Source organism: Chiloscyllium punctatum, chromosome 6 (assembly GCF_047496795.1).
Source record: "Chiloscyllium punctatum isolate Juve2018m chromosome 6, sChiPun1.3, whole genome shotgun sequence".
Classification (NCBI taxonomy): Eukaryota; Metazoa; Chordata; class Chondrichthyes; order Orectolobiformes; family Hemiscylliidae; genus Chiloscyllium; species Chiloscyllium punctatum.
The window spans coordinates 81430037-81452425 of NC_092744.1; the positions used below are offsets into that span (position 1 = coordinate 81430037).

At 48.9% G+C, this 22389-nt stretch overlaps 1 protein-coding gene across 8 annotated transcripts in view; it reads right to left on the bottom strand.

Annotated features, from left to right (window-relative positions):
* The window catches only part of dzip1l (DAZ interacting zinc finger protein 1-like), a 197929-nt gene that overhangs the window by 163655 nt on the left and 11885 nt on the right, over window positions 1–22389 (bottom strand). For all 8 annotated transcript variants that reach the window (XM_072573073.1, XM_072573077.1, XM_072573075.1 and 5 more), the window contains 4 exons: window positions 20309–20881; window positions 15073–15157; window positions 11995–12119; window positions 6303–6464 (listed from right to left, as the gene is read on the bottom strand). In XM_072573073.1, coding sequence (XP_072429174.1) covers window positions 6303–6464; window positions 11995–12119; window positions 15073–15157; window positions 20309–20881 — 945 coding nt within the window. The remainder of the gene's footprint in view (window positions 1–6302; window positions 6465–11994; window positions 12120–15072; window positions 15158–20308; window positions 20882–22389) is intronic.

The following is a 22389-nucleotide window of genomic DNA, read 5'->3' on the forward strand; positions in this document are numbered from 1 at the left end:
ACACAGACACTGACCGACACGAGGAACACACAGACACTGACCGACACAAAGAACACGTAGACACTGACCGACACGGGGAACACGCAGACACTGACCGACACGGGGAACACACAGACACTGATCGACACGGGGAACATACAGACACTGACCGACACAGGATACAAGCAGACACTGATCGACACGGGGAACATACAGACACTGACTGACACGGGGAAACATACAGACACTGACCGACACGGGGAACACACAGACACTGACCGACACAGGGAATACACAGACACTGACCGACATGAGGAACACACAGACACTGACCGACACGGGGAACACACAGACACTGACCGACAGGGGCAACACACACACACTGATTGACACGGGGACACACAGACCGACATGGGGAACACACGGACACTGGTCGACACGGGGAACACACGGACACTGACCGACACGGGGAGCACACGGACTCAGACCGACACGGGGAGCACACGGACACTGACCGACACGAGGAACACACGGACACTGACCGACACGGGGAACACACGGACACTGACCGACACGTGGAACACGTAGACACTGACCGACACGGGGAACACGTAGACACTGACCGACACGGGGAACACGCAGACACTGACCGACACGAGGAACACACCGACGCTGACCGACACAGAGAACACACAGACACTGACCGACATGGGGAACACACAGACACTGAGCGACATGGGGAACACGCAGACACTGACCGACACAGGGAACGCACAGACACTGACCGACACGGGGAATACACAGACACTGACCGACACGGGGAACACACAGACACTGACCGACACGAGGAACACACAGACACTGATCGACACGGGGAACACACAGACACTGACCGACACGGGGAATATACAGACACTGACCGACACGGGGAACACACAGACACTGACCGACACGGAGAACACACAGACACTGACCGACACGGAGAACACACAGACACTGACCGACATGAGGAACACACAGACACTTACCGACACGGGGAACATACAGACACTGACCGACAGGGGCAACACACACACACTGATTGACACAGGGGACACACAGACCGACATGGGGAACACACGGACACTGGTCGACACGGGGAACACACGGACACTGACCGACACGGGGAGCACACAGACACAGACCGACATGGGGAACACACAGACACTGACCGACACGGAGAACACACAGACACTGACCGACACGGGGAACACACAGTCACTGACCGACACGGGGAACACACAGTCACTGACCGACACGGGGAACACACAGTCACTGACCGACACAGGGAATACACAGACACTGACTGACACGGGGAACACACAGACACTGACCGACATGGGGAACACACAGACACTGACCGACATGAGGAACACACAGACACTGACCAACACGGAGAACATTCAGAAACTGATCGACACGGAACACAGATAATGTTCGACATGGGGAACACGCAGACACTGACCGACACGGGGAACACACAGACACTGATCGACACGGGGAACACGCAGACACTGACCGACACGAGGAACACACCGACACTGTCCGACACAGAGAACACACGGACACTGACCGACAGAGAACACACAGACACTGACCGACCGAGAACACACAGACACTGACCAACATGAGGAACACACAGACACTGACCGACACAAAGAACACGTAGACACTGACCGACACGGGGAACACGCAGACACTGACCGACACGAGGAACACACGGACACTGACCGACACGAGGAACACACGGACACTGACCGACACGGGGAACACACGGACACTGACCGAAACGGGGAACACGTAGACACTGACCGACACGGGGAACACGTAGACACTGACCGACACGAGGAACACACCGACGCTGACCGACACAGAGAACACACAGACACTGACCGACACGGGGAACACACGGACACTGACCGAAACGGGGAACACGTAGACACTGACCGACACGGGGAACACGTAGACACTGACCGACACGAGGAACACACCGACGCTGACCGACACAGAGAACACACAGACACTGACCGACATGGGGAACACGCAGACACTGAGCGACATGGGGAACACGCAGACACTGACCGACACAGGGAACGCACACACTGACCGACACGAGGAACACACGGACACTGATCGACACGAGGAACACACAGACACTGACCGACACGGGGAATACACAGACACTGACCGACACGGGGAACACACAGACTCTGACCGACACGAGGAACACACAGACACTGATCGACACGGGGAACACACAGACACTGACCGACACGGGGAATATACAGACACTGACCGACACGGGGAACACACAGACACTGACCGACACGGGGAACACACAGACACTGACCGACACGGAGAACACACAGACACTGACCGACACGGGGAACACACAGACACTGACCGACACGGGGAACACACAGACACTGACCGACATGAGGAACACACAGACACTTACCGACACGGGGAACACACAGACACTGACCGACAGGGGCAACACACACACACTGATTGACACAGGGGACACACAGACCGACATGGGGAACACACGGACACTGGTCGACACGGGGAACACACGGACACTGACCGACACGGGGAGCACACAGACACAGACCGACATGGGGAACACACAGACACTGACCGACACGGAGAACACACAGACACTGACCGACACGGAGAACACACAGACACTGACCGACACGGGGAACACACAGTCACTGACCGACACAGGGAATACACAGTCACTGACCGACACAGGGAATACACAGTCACTGACCGACACAGGGAATACACAGACACTGACTGACACGGGGAACACACAGACACTGACCGACATGGGGAACACACAGACACTGACCGACATGGGGAACACACAGACACTGACCGACATGAGGAACACACAGACACTGACCAACACGGAGAACATTCAGAAACTGATCGACACGGAACACAGATAATGTTCGACATGGGGAACACGCAGACACTGACCGACACGGGGAACACACAGACACTGATCGACACGGGGAACACGCAGACACTGACCGACACGAGGAACACACCGACACTGTCCGACACAGAGAACACACAGACACTGACCGACAGAGAACACACAGACACTGACCGACAGAGAACACACAGACACTGACCAACATGAGGAACACACAGACACTGACCGACACAAAGAACACGTAGACACTGACCGACACGGGGAACACGCAGACACTGACCGACACGAGGAACACACAGACACTGATCGACACGGGGAACATACAGACACTGACCGACACAGGATACAAGCAGACACTGATCGACACGGGGAACATACAGACACTGACTGACATGGGGAAACATACAGACACTGGTCGACACGGGGAACACACGGACACTGACCGACACGGGGAGCACACAGACACAGACCGACATGAGGAACACACAGACACTGACCGACACGGAGAACACACAGACACTGACCGACACGGGGAACACACAGTCACTGACCGACACAGGGAATACACAGTCACTGACCGACACGGGGAATATACAGACACTGACCGACACGGGGAATATACAGACACTGACCGACACGGGGAACACACAGACACTGACCGACACGGAGAACACACAGACACTGACCGACACGGAGAACACACAGACACTGACCGACATGAGGAACACACAGACACTTACCGACACGGGGAACACACAGACACTGACCGACAGGGGCAACACACACACACTGATTGACACAGGGGGACACACAGACCGACATGGGGAACACACGGACACTGGTCGACACGGGGAACACACGGACACTGACCGACACGGGGAGCACACAGACACAGACCGACATGGGGAACACACAGACACTGACCGACACGGAGAACACACAGACACTGACCGACACGGGGAACACACAGTCACTGACCGACACAGGGAATACACAGTCACTGACCGACACAGGGAATACACAGACACTGACTGACACGGGGAACACACAGACACTGACCGACATGGGGAACACACAGACACTGACCGACATGAGGAACACACAGACACTGACCAACACGGAGAACATTCAGAAACTGATCGACACGGAACACAGATAATGTTCGACATGGGGAACACGCAGACACTGACCGACACGGGGAACACACAGACACTGATCGACACGGGGAACACGCAGACACTGACCGACACGAGGAACACACCGACACTGACCGACACGGGGAACACGCGGACACTGACCGACACGAGGAACACACGGACACTGACCGACACGGGGAGCACACGGACACTGACCGACACGGGGAACACACGGACACTGACCGAAACGGGGAACACGTAGACACTGACCGACACGGGGAACACGTAGACACTGACCGACACGGGGAACACGCAGACACTGACCGACACGAGGAACACACCGACGCTGACCGACACAGAGAACACACAGACACTGACCGACATGGGGAACACGCAGACACTGAGCGACATGGGGAACACGCAGACACTGACCGACACAGGGAACGCACACACTGACCGACACGAGGAACACACGGACACTGATCGACACGAGGAACACACGGACACTGATCGACACGAGGAACACACAGACACTGACCGACACGGGGAATACACAGACACTGACCGACACGGGGAACACACAGACACTGACCGACACGAGGAACACACAGACACTGATCGACACGGGGAACACGCAGACACTGACCGACACGGGGAATATACAGACACTGACCGACACGGAACACAGATAATGTTCGACATGGGGAACACGCAGACACTGACCGACACGAGGAACACACGGACACTGATCGACACGAGGAACACACAGACACTGACTGACACGGGGAACACACAGACACTGACCGACATGGGGAACACACAGACACTGACCGACATGGGGAACACACAGACACTGACCGACATGGGGAACACACAGACACTGACCGACATGAGGAACACACAGACACTGACCAACACGGAGAACATTCAGAAACTGATCGACACGGAACACAGATAATGTTCGACATGGGGAACACGCAGACACTGACCGACACGGGGAACACACAGACACTGATCGACACGGGGAACACGCAGACACTGACCGACACGAGGAACACACCGACACTGTCCGACACAGAGAACACACAGACACTGACCGACAGAGAACACACAGACACTGACCAACATGAGGAACACACAGACACTGACCGACACAAAGAACACGTAGACACTGACCGACACGGGGAACACGCAGACACTGACCGACACGAGGAACACACAGACACTGACCGACACGAGGAACACACAGACACTGATCGACACGGGGAACATACAGACACTGACCGACACAGGATACAAGCAGACACTGATCGACACGGGGAACATACAGACACTGACTGACACGGGGAAACATACAGACACTGGTCGACACGGGGAACACACGGACACTGACCGACACGGGGAGCACACAGACACAGACCGACATGAGGAACACACAGACACTGACCGACACGGAGAACACACAGACACTGACCGACACGGGGAACACACAGTCACTGACCGACACAGGGAATACACAGTCACTGACCGACACAGGGAATACACAGACACTGACTGACACGGGGAACACACAGACACTGACCGACATGGGGAACACACAGACACTGACCGACATGGGGAACACACAGACACTGACCGACACGGGGAATACACAGTCACTGACCGACACGAGGAACACACCGACACTGTCCGACACAGAGAACACACAGACACTGACCGACAGAGAACACACAGACACTGACCGACAGAGAACACACAGACACTGACCAACATGAGGAACACACAGACACTGACCGACACAAAGAACACGTAGACACTGACCGACACGGGGAACACACAGACACTGATTGACACAGAGAACACACGGACACTGACCGACACGGGGAGCACACAGACACAGACCGACATGGGGAACACACAGACACTGATCGACACGGGGAATACACAGACACTGACCGACATGGGGAGTACACAGACACTGACCAACATGGGGAACACACAGACACTGACCGATATGGGGAAACCTTACTAACCAGGTGAGATGAGGTAGACTGAGCGGTTGTTCATGAAGATCAGAAACAGGTTATTAGCAAGGGTCAGCCAAACTAAATGATCGTTGACCCAGGCAATGGTATATCACTGACACCACAGGAAACATAGTCACTACCTCAACGTGAATCAACTGAAAATATTTCACCCACCGCTTCAATAGACTGATTCTTCTCCGCAATATCCTGAAATTCCGCCAGGAGCTCCTGTCTTAGGCGCTCCATTTCCTGGAAAAATTTTTTCCTTTCTTCTTCCTTCCAGTTCTCAAACTCCTTTTTTACATCTTCCTCCCTCCTCCGAGAATCTTCCAATTCCTAGGTGAGATGGTGTGAATATCGGAGGTACGGTCAGTAAGTTTGCAGATGGTGTCGTGGAGAGTGAAGAAGGTCATCTCAGAGTACAACAGACGGATCAATGGGCTGAGGAGTGGCAGATGGAGTTTAATCTAAATAAGTATGAGGTGTTACATTTTGGTAAGGCACACCTGGGCAGGACTTATACAGTTAACGGTACAGCCCTGAGGAGTGCTGCCGAACAAAGAGACCTTGAAGTGCAAATTGATAGTTCTTTAAAAGTGGAGTTGCAGGTAGACAGGATAGTGAAGGCAGTGTTTGATATGCTTTCCTTTATCGATCAGTGCACTGAGTACAGGAGTTGGGAGGTCTTGTTGTGGTTGCACGGGACATTGGTGAGGCCGTTTTTGGAATACTGCGTTCAATCCTGGTCTCCTTGACATAGGAAAAAATGTCATTAAGACCTGAGCGTGCAGAAAAGATTTAGAAGGATGTTGACAGAGCTTGGGACTTTGCTCCCATACTCAAGTATCCTGTGCCTAGGTACCCTGACTCTAAGATGGTGCCAAGAGGTGAACATTACAAACTTTTCACTGCGCTCATTTGAGTGCAGGTGATAATAAAGACTAATTCTAATGGAGCTTCGGAGGCTGAAGGGGTGACCTTTTACTGGTTTATAAAATCATGAGGGACATAGATAGGATTTTTGTTTATTTATTCATGTATGGGATGTAGGCTTTACTGGCATTTATTGAGCTGCATTCTTGAACTGTTGCAGTCCTCTATGAATAGGAAGGGTTTACAGGGATAATGGCCAAGTGCTGGCAAATGGGACTAGTTCAGATTGAGATGTCTGGTCAGCGCAGATGAGTTGGACCAAAGGTCTGTTTCCATGCTGTATGACTCTATGAATATGGCTGTAAAGTACAAAGGGTTTGAACAGATAAATCCCCATTGGTTTTATTCAATGCTAAGTTCTTCATTGCAGGGGCTGACGGTGTTAAGAAAATATTGTGAATATATCTTTATGAACTGTGAGAAAACAAAATCTGGAACTGTTTCGATGTTTCCAGCTTTATCACGGAATCCATAGAATTCATACTCCGTGGAAACAGGCCATTTGGCCCAAAGGTCCACACCAACTCACCAAAGAGCATCCCACCCTGACCCAAACCCGTCCCCCTACCCTATCCCCATGACTCTACATTCCCCATGGCTAACACATCTAATCTACATGTCCCTGGACATTATGGGCAATTTAGCATGACCAATTCACCTAACCTGCACATTTTTGTGGGAGGATACTGGAGCACCCGGAGGAAACCCACGCAGACACAGGGGAGAACTTGCAAACTCTGCACAGACGGTGGCCCAAGGCTGGAATCGAACCCGGGTCCTAGGCACTGTGAGGCACCATGTTATTTCTTCAAACCAGAAAACTTGAAACAGAAGGTCAAAGGGGATTGTATTCACCCATGACACACATACCACTGCATCCTTATTCCACCTCCCCCCCCCTCCCCTCCCCCCGCCACAAGAAAACTGGTCTTGACTTCAAACGTTTCTAGTACTAACCACGCAGAGATGCTACACTGCCCCCAAATGATGAGAGCCCTTCTCTACTTACTTGGTGCACCCATTCATCTGTGCCCTAGCCTCAAAGCATGCCCGTGTAGCTGGAGCTGGTCCATCCTGGACAAATCTAAGAGCTCAAGACTTTCTAAACTCAAGTTTCAAATTGCCACTTCAAACCTCCATCACTGGCTTCAATAGGCAACCCAAGTCCTGAACTGTACAGGCAGGCACATACTCATCCACAGCTGCCAGCAGCAACCTTGTTGTCTCCCAGGACCTCAAGGAAAACCCCTGCCCTTTAAGCCTGCCCTGTACCAACAATGCCACCTCAGTCAACACCATCATCAGAGACACCATATTCAGGACTGTAACCAACGTTAAACAAATCAAGAGCTCCTCCCAGTCTAACACTTGAAAATCTAACCATAGAATGCCTACAGTGTGGAAGCAGGTCATTCGGCCCATTGAGTCCATACTGACCTTCTGAAGGACATCCCTACCACCCTATCCCCGTAACCGTCCATTTCCCATGGCCAATCCAGCTAACCTGCACATCTTTGCACTGCGGGAGGAAACCACAACTGGAGGAGTCCTCTGAGGAAACCCACTGACACACAAGGAGAGTGCACAAGTTACACAGAGACAGTTACCCAAGGGTGGGATTGAACCCTGGTGCCTGGTGCTGTGAGATAGCAGTGCTAACCACTGAGCAACTGTGCTGCCCCAACCGTCAAACACTCCATCACCTCTGTACTGAATGACATGTACTTATTCTCAATGCCTCGATTGCCAATTCCCCATGGCCTCTCTACACCCTACCTCTGTAACCCTTTCCAGTCCTCCACCTTTATGGGACTGCCATGCTTCCTTAACCTGATTTGTGTGTCATCCCTGATTTCCCTCCCTCCATTCCTGCTGGCCATGCCTTCAGCCTTGCAGGCAGTAAGTACTTGAGTTCCCTCCCAAAACCCTTCCCATTCAGATGCTTCTCAAACACAACTGCATCCACATCTCTCCATGATCGGTTTGGACTTAGTTTTCCTCTCTGACTTCCACCCTATGGAGCACGGTACCATCAAGATGCTTGATACCATCTGAGGGCGTCCTTTAAGAAAGAAAGTCTGCTCTTCCTACCCAGTATGGCCTATTTGTGATCCCAGACCCACATGAAGGTGCTTGACTCCTGACTGCCTTCAGAATGGCCCAGCAAGCCACTGAGTTGTATAAAATCATTACAAAGTCATTCCAAAGGAATGAAACTGAATGGACCACCAGATATCGATCTATGCACCCAAAACGACCAGAATGGAAACAGCTCTGTTGACCCTGCAAAGTCCTCCTCACGAACAACTGGAGGCTAGCGCCAAATTTCAGAGACCTGTCTCACAGACTAATCAAGCAGCATAGTCGTTTTCATGGAATCATACCTTATAATGTCCTAGACACACAATCACCAGCCCTGGCTATGTCCTGTCTCACCAGCAGGACAGACCCAGCAGATGTGGAGGCACAGTGGGATACAGTCAGGAGGGAGTTACTCTGGAAATCCTCAACGTTGACTCCAGACCCAATGAAGTCTCATGGCTTCAGGGTTAAACATGGGCAAGGAAACCACCTGCTGATGACCACGTACCGCCCTCCCTTGGCTGATGAATCCTCCATGTTGAATAACACTAGCAGGAAGCTGTGAGGGTGACAATAGCACAGAATATACTCTGGGTGGCGGTCTTCACTATCCACCACCAAGAGTGGCTCTGCAGCAGCAACACCGATCGAGCTGGTCAGGTCCTGAAGGACATAGCTGCTGGACAGGTTCTGCGGCAGGCGGTGAGGGAACCAACAAGAGGGAAAAACTTCCTTGACCTCACCTTCACCAGTCTGCTGGCTACAGGTGCATCTGTCCATGGCAGCATCGGTAAGAGTCATTGCCCTCGACATTGTGGAGATGGATCAGATCTAGGCTCTGGGGTTCTGCCATATCCAGTCATTAATTGTGGTGGATAACTAAACAGTTCACTGGAGGCAGGGGCTCCACAAATATCACCAAGCTCAATGATGGAAGAGCTCAGCACATCAGTGCAAAAGACAAGGCTGAAGGATTCACAGCAATCTTCAGCCAGAAGAGCCGAGTAGATGATCCAGCCTGGCCTCCTCTAGAGGTGCCTAGCATGACACAGCCCAGTCTTCAGCCAATTCAATTCGCTCAAGATCAATAGTCCCTCTAATGTTTTAATCAGTGTGCAGACGTCAGATATCCATGTGCACCAGCAACTTCCGAAACTGGAAGTCAATGCATGGCACACGGATCACACCACTCGGTAAGCACAGGATCTTGGAAGAATCTTGGATCAGTTGTGCAGCTATGCAGTTACACAGCCCAGAGGGAATACTGCTCTAAGTGACATCAAGAAACGGCTGAAGACGCTGAATACTACAAAGGCCCAGAACATTCCAGTAACAGTGTGCAAGACTTGTGGTCCAGATTATTTATATCTACCTGACAATTTGCAAAATTGCTCAGGTATACTGTGTACACAAAAAGCAGGTCAAACCCAGCTTGGCCAATTACCGCCCCGTCAGTCTACTCTCGACCATCAGTAAAGTGATGGAAGGTGTCACCAATAGTGCTATTGAGCAGCACCTGTTCAGCAATAACCTGCTCAGTGACGCCCAGTTTGGGTTCCACCAGGGCCACTCAGCTCCTGCCCTCATTACAGCCTTGGTTCAAACATGGACTAAGGAGATGAGTTCTGGAGGTGAAGTAAAAGTGATGGCCATTGACATCAAGGCTGCATTCGACTGAGTGTGGCAGCAAGGAGCCCTCACAAAACTGGAATCAATCAGTATCAGGGTGCAAACTCTCCACTAGGTGGACTCATCCCTAGCACATAGGAAGATGGTAGTGGTTGTTGGAGGTCAGTCATCTCAGCTCCAGGACATCTCTGCAGGAGTCCCTCAGGGGAGTGTCCTCAGTCGCTTCATCAATGACCTTCGCTCCATCATAAAGTCAGAAGTGGGGAGGTTTGCCGATAATTGCACAGTGCTCAGCACCATTTGCAACTCTTCAGGTCCTGAAGTAGTCTACGCTCAAATGCAACAAGATCTGGACAATATCCAGGCTTGGGCTGACAAGTGGCAAGTAACATTCATGCCACACGAATACCAGACAATGACCATCACCAATAAGAGACAATCTAATTACCGCTCTTGACATTCAATGGTGTTACTATCACTGAAACTCCCACTATCCGTACCCTGGAGGCTACCATTGACCAGAAACTCAACTGGACTCACCACATGAACACAGTGGTCACAAGAGCAGGTTGGAGGAATTGTGCAGCAGGTAACTCACTTCCTAACTCCCCAATGCCTGTCCAAAGGCACAAGTCAGGAGTGTGATGGAATAGTCCCCACTTGCCTGGATGGGTGCAGCTCCAAAAACACTCATGAAGCTTGACACCATCCAAGATAAAGCAGCCTCTTCATTGAGGCCACATCCGCAAACATTCACTCCCTCCACCACTGACACTCAGCAGCATGTAGTATCTTCAAGATACACAAAGATCCTCAGACAGCACTTTCCAAACCCACAACCACTTCCACCTAGAAGGACAAGGGCAGCAGATACATGGGAAAACCAGCACCTGCAAGTTTCCCTCTAAACCACTCACCATTCCGGACTTGGAAATATATGGCTGTTCCTCCACTGTCACTGGGTCATTATCTCAGAATTCCCTCCCTAATGGCATTGTGGGTCAAACCACAGCAGGTGCACTGTGGTGGTTCAAAGAGGCAGCTCACCGCCACTTTCTCAAGGGTAATGGGGACGGGCAGTAAATGCTGGCCCAGCCAATGACGCCCACATTCAACAGAAGAGTAAGACCAAGTGTATGGGCAGGTTTAGCTGACTCTGCACAGTTACTGTTATGGAGGGTCTTGTGTCAGTGCGATGAGTGTGAGGCTGCTAACCACTGACCTGGCCACGGCGGAGAGAATCTGCCTCCCTCTCGAGCTGGAGCTGTGATTGGCTGATCTGCAGCCGCTCCCGGAGCTCCCTGATCTCATCCTCAATCTGCTCCGTCCGGTGCTTCTTCTTCCTCTCTGAAAGAAAAGCACAACAAAGGCTGAGTTGAGGGTGAAGCGAGACAATCTCAGAGGCCACATCACACCCACGTACCAGCAGGTCTGCCTTCACAAGAGTGTCTGGTCATTGCTCTGACTAAATCGCATTGTGGGGGGGGAGGTGAACAGGGACGGACCGGTGACTGCTGAAGTGACGGCAGAGGGGGATGTTGATATTTGGGAGACGGAGCTTGAGAGGTTGGGGAAATAGGCCCGGATGTGAGGAACGGCAGGAGGTGAGAGGAAGGAGCTGGAGATGGGAAACTGGACAGGTGGTGGGTAACAGGGCAGGAGGGAATGGGAGGGGCTGGAAGTGGGCAGAAGGGCTTGAGACGTGGCAGAAGCGAGGAGGGGCCAAGAGGTGGGGAGAGACGGTGAAGGCAGAGATTTGGCAACGGGATGGGGAGCAGAATCTAGAGGAAGTCCAGGTGAGCTAGAGTTAGACATGGGAGGAGATAACAAATGTCAGAAGTGGAAAGGGGCTGAAGACCAGCTGGAGGCAGAATGAGGCTAGAGACAGGGGAGGGGAGGCAATGAGGAGGGGGAAGAGAGAGAGAGAGAGAAAGTGTGAGTGACAGTGCAGAAGAGAGGAGCATAATTGTTCAGGAAGCCAGAATCCTGGGGTCACAAGAGGAGATGTAATTACTGAGTAAGACAAAAGGGTACAGTAAAGGTGCTAGGTAAATGCAAGCTGCAGGTAATTAAATCAACCTAAAAGATTGTAGATGACATAAGGATTCCAACTAGTTCAACAGTGCCTTTCATGGAAGGGGCCCTGAGACCCTCCCTGAGAGGACTCCAGTTCCATAGTCTGGTGTTGCCTCTTACTGAGGTAGTTAAATACATACTTCCCAACATTTTAAGAACCAATTAGGGAAAGGGTGAGAGAGCTGTGGAAAGGTGTAGCAACAAGCCAAATCAGTTATGGAAATAATAAGCAGGAACAAAGTGCAGAATAGGCTCTCGTGGTGGCCATGCCTCTGGGACAGGAGGTCCAGGTTCTAAATCCACGTCAGGTTGTGGTGATGAGTCACAACATGTCCGAACAGGTTGATTTAAAAACAAAATACAGATGCTTAAAACCCAAACAAGAACACTGTCACGGTCTCGAGGTACAGAGTAGGCCATTTTGAACTGAGATGAGGAGAATTTGATCTGATTTATTAGTTTAGATTAGATTAGATTACTTACAGTGTGGAAACAGGCCCTTCGGCCCAACAAGTCCACACCGCCCCGCCGAAGTGCAACCCACCCATACCGCTTCATTTACCCCTTACCTAACACTATGGGCAATTTAGCGTGGCCAATTCACCTGACCTGCACATCTTTGGACTGTGGGCGGAAACCGGAGCACCTGGAGGAAACCCACGCAGACACAGAGAGAATGTGCAAACTCCACACAGTCAGTCGCCTGAGGCGGGAATTGAACCCGGGTCTCTGGCGCTGTGAGGCATGTGTCACATGTATTCAGACACAGTTAATACAGAAGTATAAATCAAATCAAATTAAATCAGAATGTTCTTCACTCAGAGCGTGTGAACCCGTGGAATTCTCTACCACAGAAGGTTATTCACTACCACAGAGGACAGATTGTTTTGAGTTGGCCTGGCTTCATCAGAATTAAGAAGGATTAGAGAGGAGCTGACTGAAATGAATAGAATTCTAACAAGGCTTGAAAGACTAGACGCAGGAAGAATGCATTCGCTGGTTGGGAAATTTCAAACCAAAGGTCAGAGTGGCAGCTTACTTAGGACCAAGATGAGAAAAAAAAGTCTTCACTCTAAGTGTGGTCAACCTGTGCAATTCTATACAGGTATAGAATGCAGAGGAGGCCAAGTCACTGAATAGACTTGAGAAAGAGTTTACACTTGTTTAGATATCAAGGGGATCAAAGGGCATGGGCAGAAAGAGGGAAAATGGCACTACGATAGCTATGGTCATACAGAATGGCAGAGCAGGCTAGAAGGGCCGAATGGCCTACTCTTGCTCCAAGTTTCTAGGGTCTATGTTCAAGAGGGCTAATTACTGGATAAGCTTAAGAAAGAGTTAAGTAGAGTTCTCAAAGCTAAAGATGTCAATGGCTATGGGGAGCAAGCAGGAGGGAGTATGGCGATGTGTTAGAGGATTATCCATGATCTGTTGAATGGTGGAATGGGCTCGATGGGCCAAATGGTCTACTCCTGCTTGAGAGGTTTCTAACAAAGAATGCTAAGGACAGCTCCTGAAACATTCACTGGCCAATAGCGCTACAAGTCAGGGCATTGAGTATAGCAGTTGGGAAGTTAGGTTATAGTGCTACAGGATGTTGGTGAAGCTGCCCTTGGAGTACTGTGTTCAGTTTTGGTCACCTTACTATAGGAAGAATGTTATTAAACTGGAAAGAGTGCAGAAGAAATTTACAAGGATGTTACCAGGAATCAACAATCTGAATTATAGGGAGAGGTTGGTCAAGCTAGGACATTTTTCTTTAGAGCGTAGAGACTGAGGGGGGGGCCTTATAGAGGTCTATAAGATCATAAGAGGCATGGGTAGGGTGAATGCACTCAGTCTTTTTCTCAAGGTTGGGGAATCATGACCTAAAGGGCATCAGTTTAAGGTTAGAGGAGAAAATATAAAAGGAACACTAAGGGGCAACATTTTTACACAGAGGGTGGTACACACATGGAATGAGTGCCAGTTGAAGTGGTTGAGGCGGGTACATAAACAACATTTATAAGGTACTTAGACAAATAAATGGATAGGAAAGGTTTAGAAGGATATGGGCCAAGTGCAGGGAAATAGGGTTAGCATGGACAGACATTTTGGTCGGCAGGGACTAGTTTGGGCCAAAGGGCCTGTCTCTAAGTGAGGTTCCGCGGGCTTCCAGCACATTCCTTTCTGGTTTCAGGTCCTGAGTGGAAAGGTGAGAAGGATCTCTCTCTCTCTCTCTTACCAGCCTCAGTAATCTCTGGGTGCCGACGCTCAACATGTCCCTGGAGGAAGGAGTAGTTCAGGAATGCCTTGTCACAAAACTGGCACTGTAAGGAAAAGAAAATAAAATTAATAGCAGAAAAAGGGTGAGTAACCCCCAACCCAATGAAACAAGCAGACTTTACCCGACATGCTTCAACAATCACAAGACAGATAATTACAGTGGTGAACTTTTCATTATTAACACACAGTGCGAGTCAAATATCCTCAGCTCCTGTACATCAATGCACTGCTTTCCGTACGCTCACCGATGTATCTCAGTCTCAGAAGACGATGTACAAAGTAGCTCATTCTTGGGCCAGCTATTTCATACACTTCCCAAGTATGAATACCAATGTTGTGACAAGCTGGAATGATCGAGTCCCTGTAGGTGTATACACAGAGTGGAACAGGGGACATCATCTGTGGAGCGTGTAACGCAAATCAGTTCAGCCACAAATCAACAGACCCCTTTTTGGAGTTCCAAAGGCCTTGAACCACAGTGTGGGAGTCATACATTTACAGAGAGGTGAATGCTCTTGAATGGTGAATAGGGTCTGTGTTTAACTGTCATAATGCTAAGTTAATAACATCCCCGACCCTTCACAAATCAAAAGAAACGCTGTTGCGGATGAAAGAACACATACCATTGGAGTGCATGTGATGTGGCTTAGAGAAAAACTACCTGTTCCTACAGTTTCAATAGACTTCAGTGTTGACATTTCCACAAGAATTGTTCTTTTTTAATAGTTTAGCTTATTATGAATGCTTGAGAGAGTTTCAAATGTCTGTTCACATTTTAATTGACAGTTTTAAGAGGATATTAAAGGATGATCTGTCTTTGATTAGATTAGATTAGATTACTTACAATGTGGAAACAGGCCCTTCGGCCCAACAAGTCCACACCGCCCCGCCGAAGCGCAACCCACCCATACCCCTACATCTACCCCTTACCTACACTACGGACAATTTAGCATGGCCAATTCACCTGACCTGCACATCTTTGGACTGTGGGAGGAAACCGGAGCACCCGGAGGAAACCCACGCAGACACGGGGAGAACGTGCAAACTCCACACAGTCAGTCGCCTGAGGCGGGAACTGAACCCGGGTCTCTGGCGCTGTGAGGCAGCAGTGCTAACCACTGTGCCACCGTGCCGCCCGTGCTGGGATTATAGAATGCAATCGTTCTTTATAACTGGTCAATCATTTGAGGGAATTTAAAATGTTCGAATGCGTTTCATGAAAGTGAGGCTTTTTTTAAACGTGCGTTGATAGCTTGAAATTTTTTTTCATCTCCACATGACTCCTGATGCCTGCCTGTTGGATGCTGGGTGACACGCCGTGGGGATGAGAACTGATATGGAAAATCATGCGAGTGAGTGGTGGCATGCAGGGACACTGAGGTAGGAGGTGGCATATTGGGGACATGGAAAGTCTGAGATTACATCGGGGGTGTGTGGAGGGGTAATGGCTAGAGGGCACAACAGCCCTTCAGAAAACTAGAGTGAAGTCTCAAAGAATCAAGGCAGATTTTATAACCAGCCATCCCAATACTGACCCACTTCCAAACTGCCTCCTGGCAGAACGCAATCCCTGGGGCAGAATATGAAGGTGGGTCTGCCATGTCAGGAAAAGTCCCAACTTGAGCTAGCCATTCAATAGGGAAAATGCAGCCTTAAGACTTGGACTGAGATTGCCTCAACTCACTTCATATGGGACCTTGGAATCTGAATTTATTTTTAGAAACACACCTTGTACCTTCAAGGGTTAATTTGGTTAAACGATTTGATTCACATCTTTTAGAACTTCCCTTCATCACGGTGAGCTCAGACTTGATAAGACAGAATAAATGTTATTTTCCTTTTACATTCCTGCGATGTATCCTAAAGAGTGCTAACGCAAAGAGCTTTACTGTGCCCTATTCTTCCAACAATACTTGCACCTTAACAGAATTACCTCATGCCTTTTGAATGAACTAATTGCCCTTAATTACATGCCTTACAACAATAAGGATATCCCTGTTTGTTTATTGGTCCAAATCTTCCGAATAACCTCGCGACCCCTGCGTCTGACACTGATCACATAAACACACTACCCACATTGAATAATTCCACATTATGCAGAAAGCCACGCAGTTTAGGGGGACAGATCCCTTTTCAATGACACTCACTACCATAAGGTAAGGTTATTGTTCAGTGTGGTAGTTAAGGCGTTGGGGTGGGGGGGAAGAGTTTGAGTCATAGAGTTGTACTACATGGAAACAGACCCTTCTATCCAACTCTCTATGCCAACCAGATATCATAAATAAATCGAGTCTCATTTGACAGCACTTGGCCCATACCAAACCTTTCTTATTCATATACCCATCCGGATACCTTTGTAATTGTACCAGCCTTCACCACATCCTCTGGCAGCTCATTCCATACACACACCACCCTCTGCGTGAAAACGTTACCACTTAGGTCTCTTTTATATCTTTCCCCTCTCAACCTAAACCTAATGCTTTCTAGTTTTGGACTCCCCTACCTTGGGAAAAAAGACTCTGTCCATTTATCCCATCCATGCCCCACGTGATTTGAAAAACCTCTACAAGGTCACCCCTCAGCTTCCCACGCTCCAGGGAAAACAGCCCTAGCCTATTCAGCCTCTCCCTATAGCTCAAATCCTCCAACTCTGGCAACATCCTTGTAAATCTTTTCTGAACCCTTTCAAACTTAACAATATCTTTCATAGAGCAGGGAGTCCAGAATATAAAGCAGTATTCCAAAAGTGGCCTAACCAATGTCCTGTACAGCCACAACATGACCTCCCAACTCCTGTACTGAATGCACTGATCAATAAAGGCAAGCATACCAAACATATTCATAATTACCCTATTTACCTGCAACTCCATCTTCAAGAACTATGAACCTGCACCCCAAGATCAATTTGTTCAGCAACACTCCCCAGGACCTTCCCATTAATTGTATAAGTCCTGCCCTGATTTGCCTTACTAAAATGCAACACCTCACATTTATCTAACTTAAACTCTGTCTGTCGCTCCTCAGTTATCAGCCCATCTGATCAAGGTCCCCTCATACACTGAGATAACCTTCTTCACTGTCCACTACATCACTTATTTTGGTGTCATCTGCAAACTTACGAACCATTCCTCCTGTTTTCACATCCAAATCATTTACATCCATGACAAACAGCAGTGGACCAGTGATTCCGTTTTTGAACCAGAAGACAGACTCAGAGTTTTCTAACATTTCTTGGGCAGCTATCCAGGGGAGTACCACAGTCTTGTCTGAAAGACTCGAACCTGAGCTGAGAATCAAAGACTTTTTCAGACAGACCTGGGGAATGTCCCATCAGAAATTAAAGCTCCTCAGGCAATTCCCAGAGTCGGTGCATCGGGAATTCCTCGGGGACCCCATGTGCATTTTGGGTCCTATATCCGCTCTCCACGATCCAGACACTGGCGGACTTGGGCCAGTTTTTGTACCAGATGTGTCCTGCACTCACACCACTACAATCGCCGGCCTCACTCAGCATCTTGATATTCCGAGGTATTGACAACTGACCATAAATTCCCTGGTCTGGGAATTCCCTATGATGTTACAAAATGGTGCTTCAGAGAGGTGGGCATTGAGAGGCAAAGCAGCTGGGATTAGTAGAATCCTATCTGCTGCAGAGCCCTCCTTCCCTGATGCTCCTGTTTTTTTTAATTTTATTAAACAATTCACAGTTTACAAAACAATTAACATTGACAGCTGTATACAGAGAAACAGCAATTTTACAGGGGAGAGGAGCAGCAAAGCCAGGCCCCAAACGCTAACATTCAACCAGTTTTCAGGGAAATGAGGAACCTCAAATCCCGACACTCCTGTTTTTTTTTCTTTTTCTTCTTTTTTTTTCAAGGTGTACGAATCTTTATTCAATTGCCACCACCAGGAAGATAGGAAAACACCCGAGTGGCCAGAGACAAGCACTGCCCTTCACATCAAAGGGCAATGCTGTGTGATCAAAACAGTGAAGGGGAGGGTAGGGACTAAATCAAAAGAGAGTTGGACGGGGAAATAATGCACTCCACTCCACTCCCTGCGGTGCCCACCTCTCCCTGAACAACTCCAGGGTGTTGGTGGACACCGACACTCCTGTTTTTATCTGTCAGCCACAGCTCCCTAATGGGACCAGATTAACAGCCCCAATCAGGGAAATCATATTCTATGAGATCCACCTGGCTGATCTTGTTACAATCCCTGCAACTGTATCCACCTCTACCACTTCCTCTGGGGACTCACACCACCCTCTATGAAAAAGTTGTCCCTCAGGTCTCTTTTATATCTTTTCCCTCTTACCTTAAACCTATGCCCTAAAATTTTGGACTCCCCTTTCCTAGGAAAAAGACTTTAGCTACTCAAGTTATCAATGCTCCTCATGATTTTATAAAGTTCTATAAGGTCACCCTTCAGCCTCCAATGCTCTAGGGAAAAAGCCCCAGCCAATTCAGAACCTCTCCTTATAACTCAAAACTTTCAGTCTTGGTAACATCCTTGTAAATCTTCTCTGTCCCCTTTACAGTTTAATAAAATCCTTCCTATAGAAAGGCAACCAGAATTGCACACAGTTCTCCACAAGTGGCCTCACCAATGTCTTGTACAACTGTAACATGATGTCCCAACTCCTGTACTCAATGTTCTGATCAATGAAGGCAAGTGTGCCAAATGCCTTCTTCACCCCATATCAGACACGGGAGAATGTGCAAACTCCACACAGGCAGTCACTTGAACCGAACCTGGGTCCTTGATGCTGTGAGGCACCTGTGCTAACCACTGAGCTATCATGCCACCCTACTGGTGTCACTTAGCATCAGCAAACCAGCCACCCCACCAACTCAGCTAACCTACCTTCTCCAAGCAGAAATGGCCTCCATTTCTTCGTCAAACAACCTAGAGACAAGTTTCTGCATAATACATGACAGTGTTTTTCAGCTGGCTGCCATCTTGGAATCCGAAGAGACAGAAGACTGTTATAAAGCACTGCATCTCCTTTCTGTTACTATGTACGTTATGAGATTCTCACAAACTTTGAATATGTGAGGCTAATTAGCTCATGGGGATGGAATTCAAAGGATGATGGATAGGTATCGTGATTAAAAAGTTTTCCAACCCTCTGTCTCTCGCACACATATAACCAAACCCACCCTTCACAGTTGGCGCTAAGGTAGAGATACCTTGTGATAGTTATTGGCTCCTGCCTGTACAAGGAGCTGAAGAGTCGTGATCATCTTCTTCCGCCGTCGGCTTTCCTCCTTCACAGCCTTCAGCTCCTCCGCCTGCTTGACCATTTCCTGCTTGCTCTTCTCCAGTTCTTCAGTCAGAGTCTGCAGCTGCTCCTCTAGTGCCTGGATGCTGCTGGTGAAGAGCTCCTGAGAGTGCAGCAGATACTCTGTGTTCAGCTGTGCCAGCTTGAACACCTTCAGCAGGACCGGGTCCACGGCGTTCTGGCACCACTGGCACCTCTCGGTGTCCAGGTTGCAAAAGGTCACGCTCATGATGTTCTCCTGGAGGGTGGCAACGTCCAGTTCTCTGGCCACCCTGTCCACATCGATGGCGCTGAATCGCCTCCAGTCCACACCTTCGTGCCTTGACTGGAATTTGAAAGCAGGGCCCAGCGACAATGCTCCAAAGCCCATCCCTGTTCCTGTGTACACGCCCTGCGGTGCTATCATGAACTCCGCCACTCGGCAATGCTGCGGTCTCTCCCAGTGAAATTGCGGGGGATAATAAACGTTGCTGAGAAAAGGCTACAAGAGAGGGAGGAAACGTCACACAGTCAGAGGAGCCAACTTTTGTTTCAAACAGCAGTCTCCACACAGGTTTAACCCTTAACCCTCCCCTCCCCCGAGCAGACCCTATACACCAACTCAATCCCCTCAGTTAACCAAAGAAATATTCAAGGCATCTTTAGTTCTTCCCCATCCCTTCTTCCCTCCCATACTCCCACTATAAATAGTGTACAGCAAACTTAGTTTTAACCAACAGCATCTTATAAAACCAACACTCTCAACAAACCGGCAAACATTATGTACCACAAATACTGCAAAGTTTACTCTCATATTTGTCCAACGATTATAGTTATTTTTACTTTATTTACCTCAGTGTAAATATACTTGTTGTTCAATTGAATGACCACAAAAAATATTGACCCAAACCCAGGTTACTGTTGAGATGTTGTTGTGTACAATCACTTTTACTCTAATTAACTTTGTTCTGGGTTTAAGTTTTAGCCTGAAGATATTGTTGCAGATCGTATCTTTGATGATTTGTGAATTCCTAAAGTATTGTTTATGTCTCGAGTCTTCAACGGGACACGTAAGCAATTCTCGAGTTTGATTCAGCTGAACAGGCATTTAAAAGCACACCGCATGCTTGCCATCTAGCCAACTGAGCTAACCAGCTGCCCTGAAATAATTATACTCTGTCGGGATTTACTCACCCCATTTGTATTGATAACTACATACTCATCAGCACAATGTCTATGCAAAGTTAAATGATAATGTTTTGCAATGGGATTTGCTGCTTCACTAAAAGCTCACAGTTACAATATCAATCTTGTTAGGGTTTTTTTGGTAATTTATCCTCAAATACTACACCCTACCACAAGTAGTCAGTTGAGGTTGTGAGTGAGAACGCTCTCTTCTGGTAAGTTTTATTTAAGACAAAGTTGCTTTATTATTTAAGTAATTTATGCTGTAAATACAGTAGAACAATGATGTGTACAACCCTGCATTCTGTTTATACATTGATTACGTGGACCTCTTGATCAACCAGAACACTCCTGCTCCTATAATTATCAGAAAATAAAAAGTTTGCTGTGTAAAGAATCCACTTCAACCAAATATTAGATACAGCACTACACAGCCTCCCCTATTTGCGATCCCACAGCAACTCAGAGGAGGGAACATTGAATCGCAAGAGGTACTGTCTTTACAGTTGAATTTCGGGCCTATCTGCCTCAAGTGGACGCTAGAGATCCAATAGTGCCATTTTGAACAGCAAGGAAATTGTCCTTGCTGTCCTGGACAATACTGTGATATCAAAGAGTTAACTTGCTCTGCTGACCTGCAGGAAATTGGATGTCCTGAGGCTAGGGGGGATGTCTCTGATTTGCAGGTAGATTGTAAGGAAATCTCATTCCCGTCTCTTAGCATTCAATGCCATTTGCATGGCCATTTCCTCGTTACTCAGAAGCCAGTTTACATTGTCATCTCCTACTATTTACATTTTCATCCCCTATTCAGGGATCAATAAG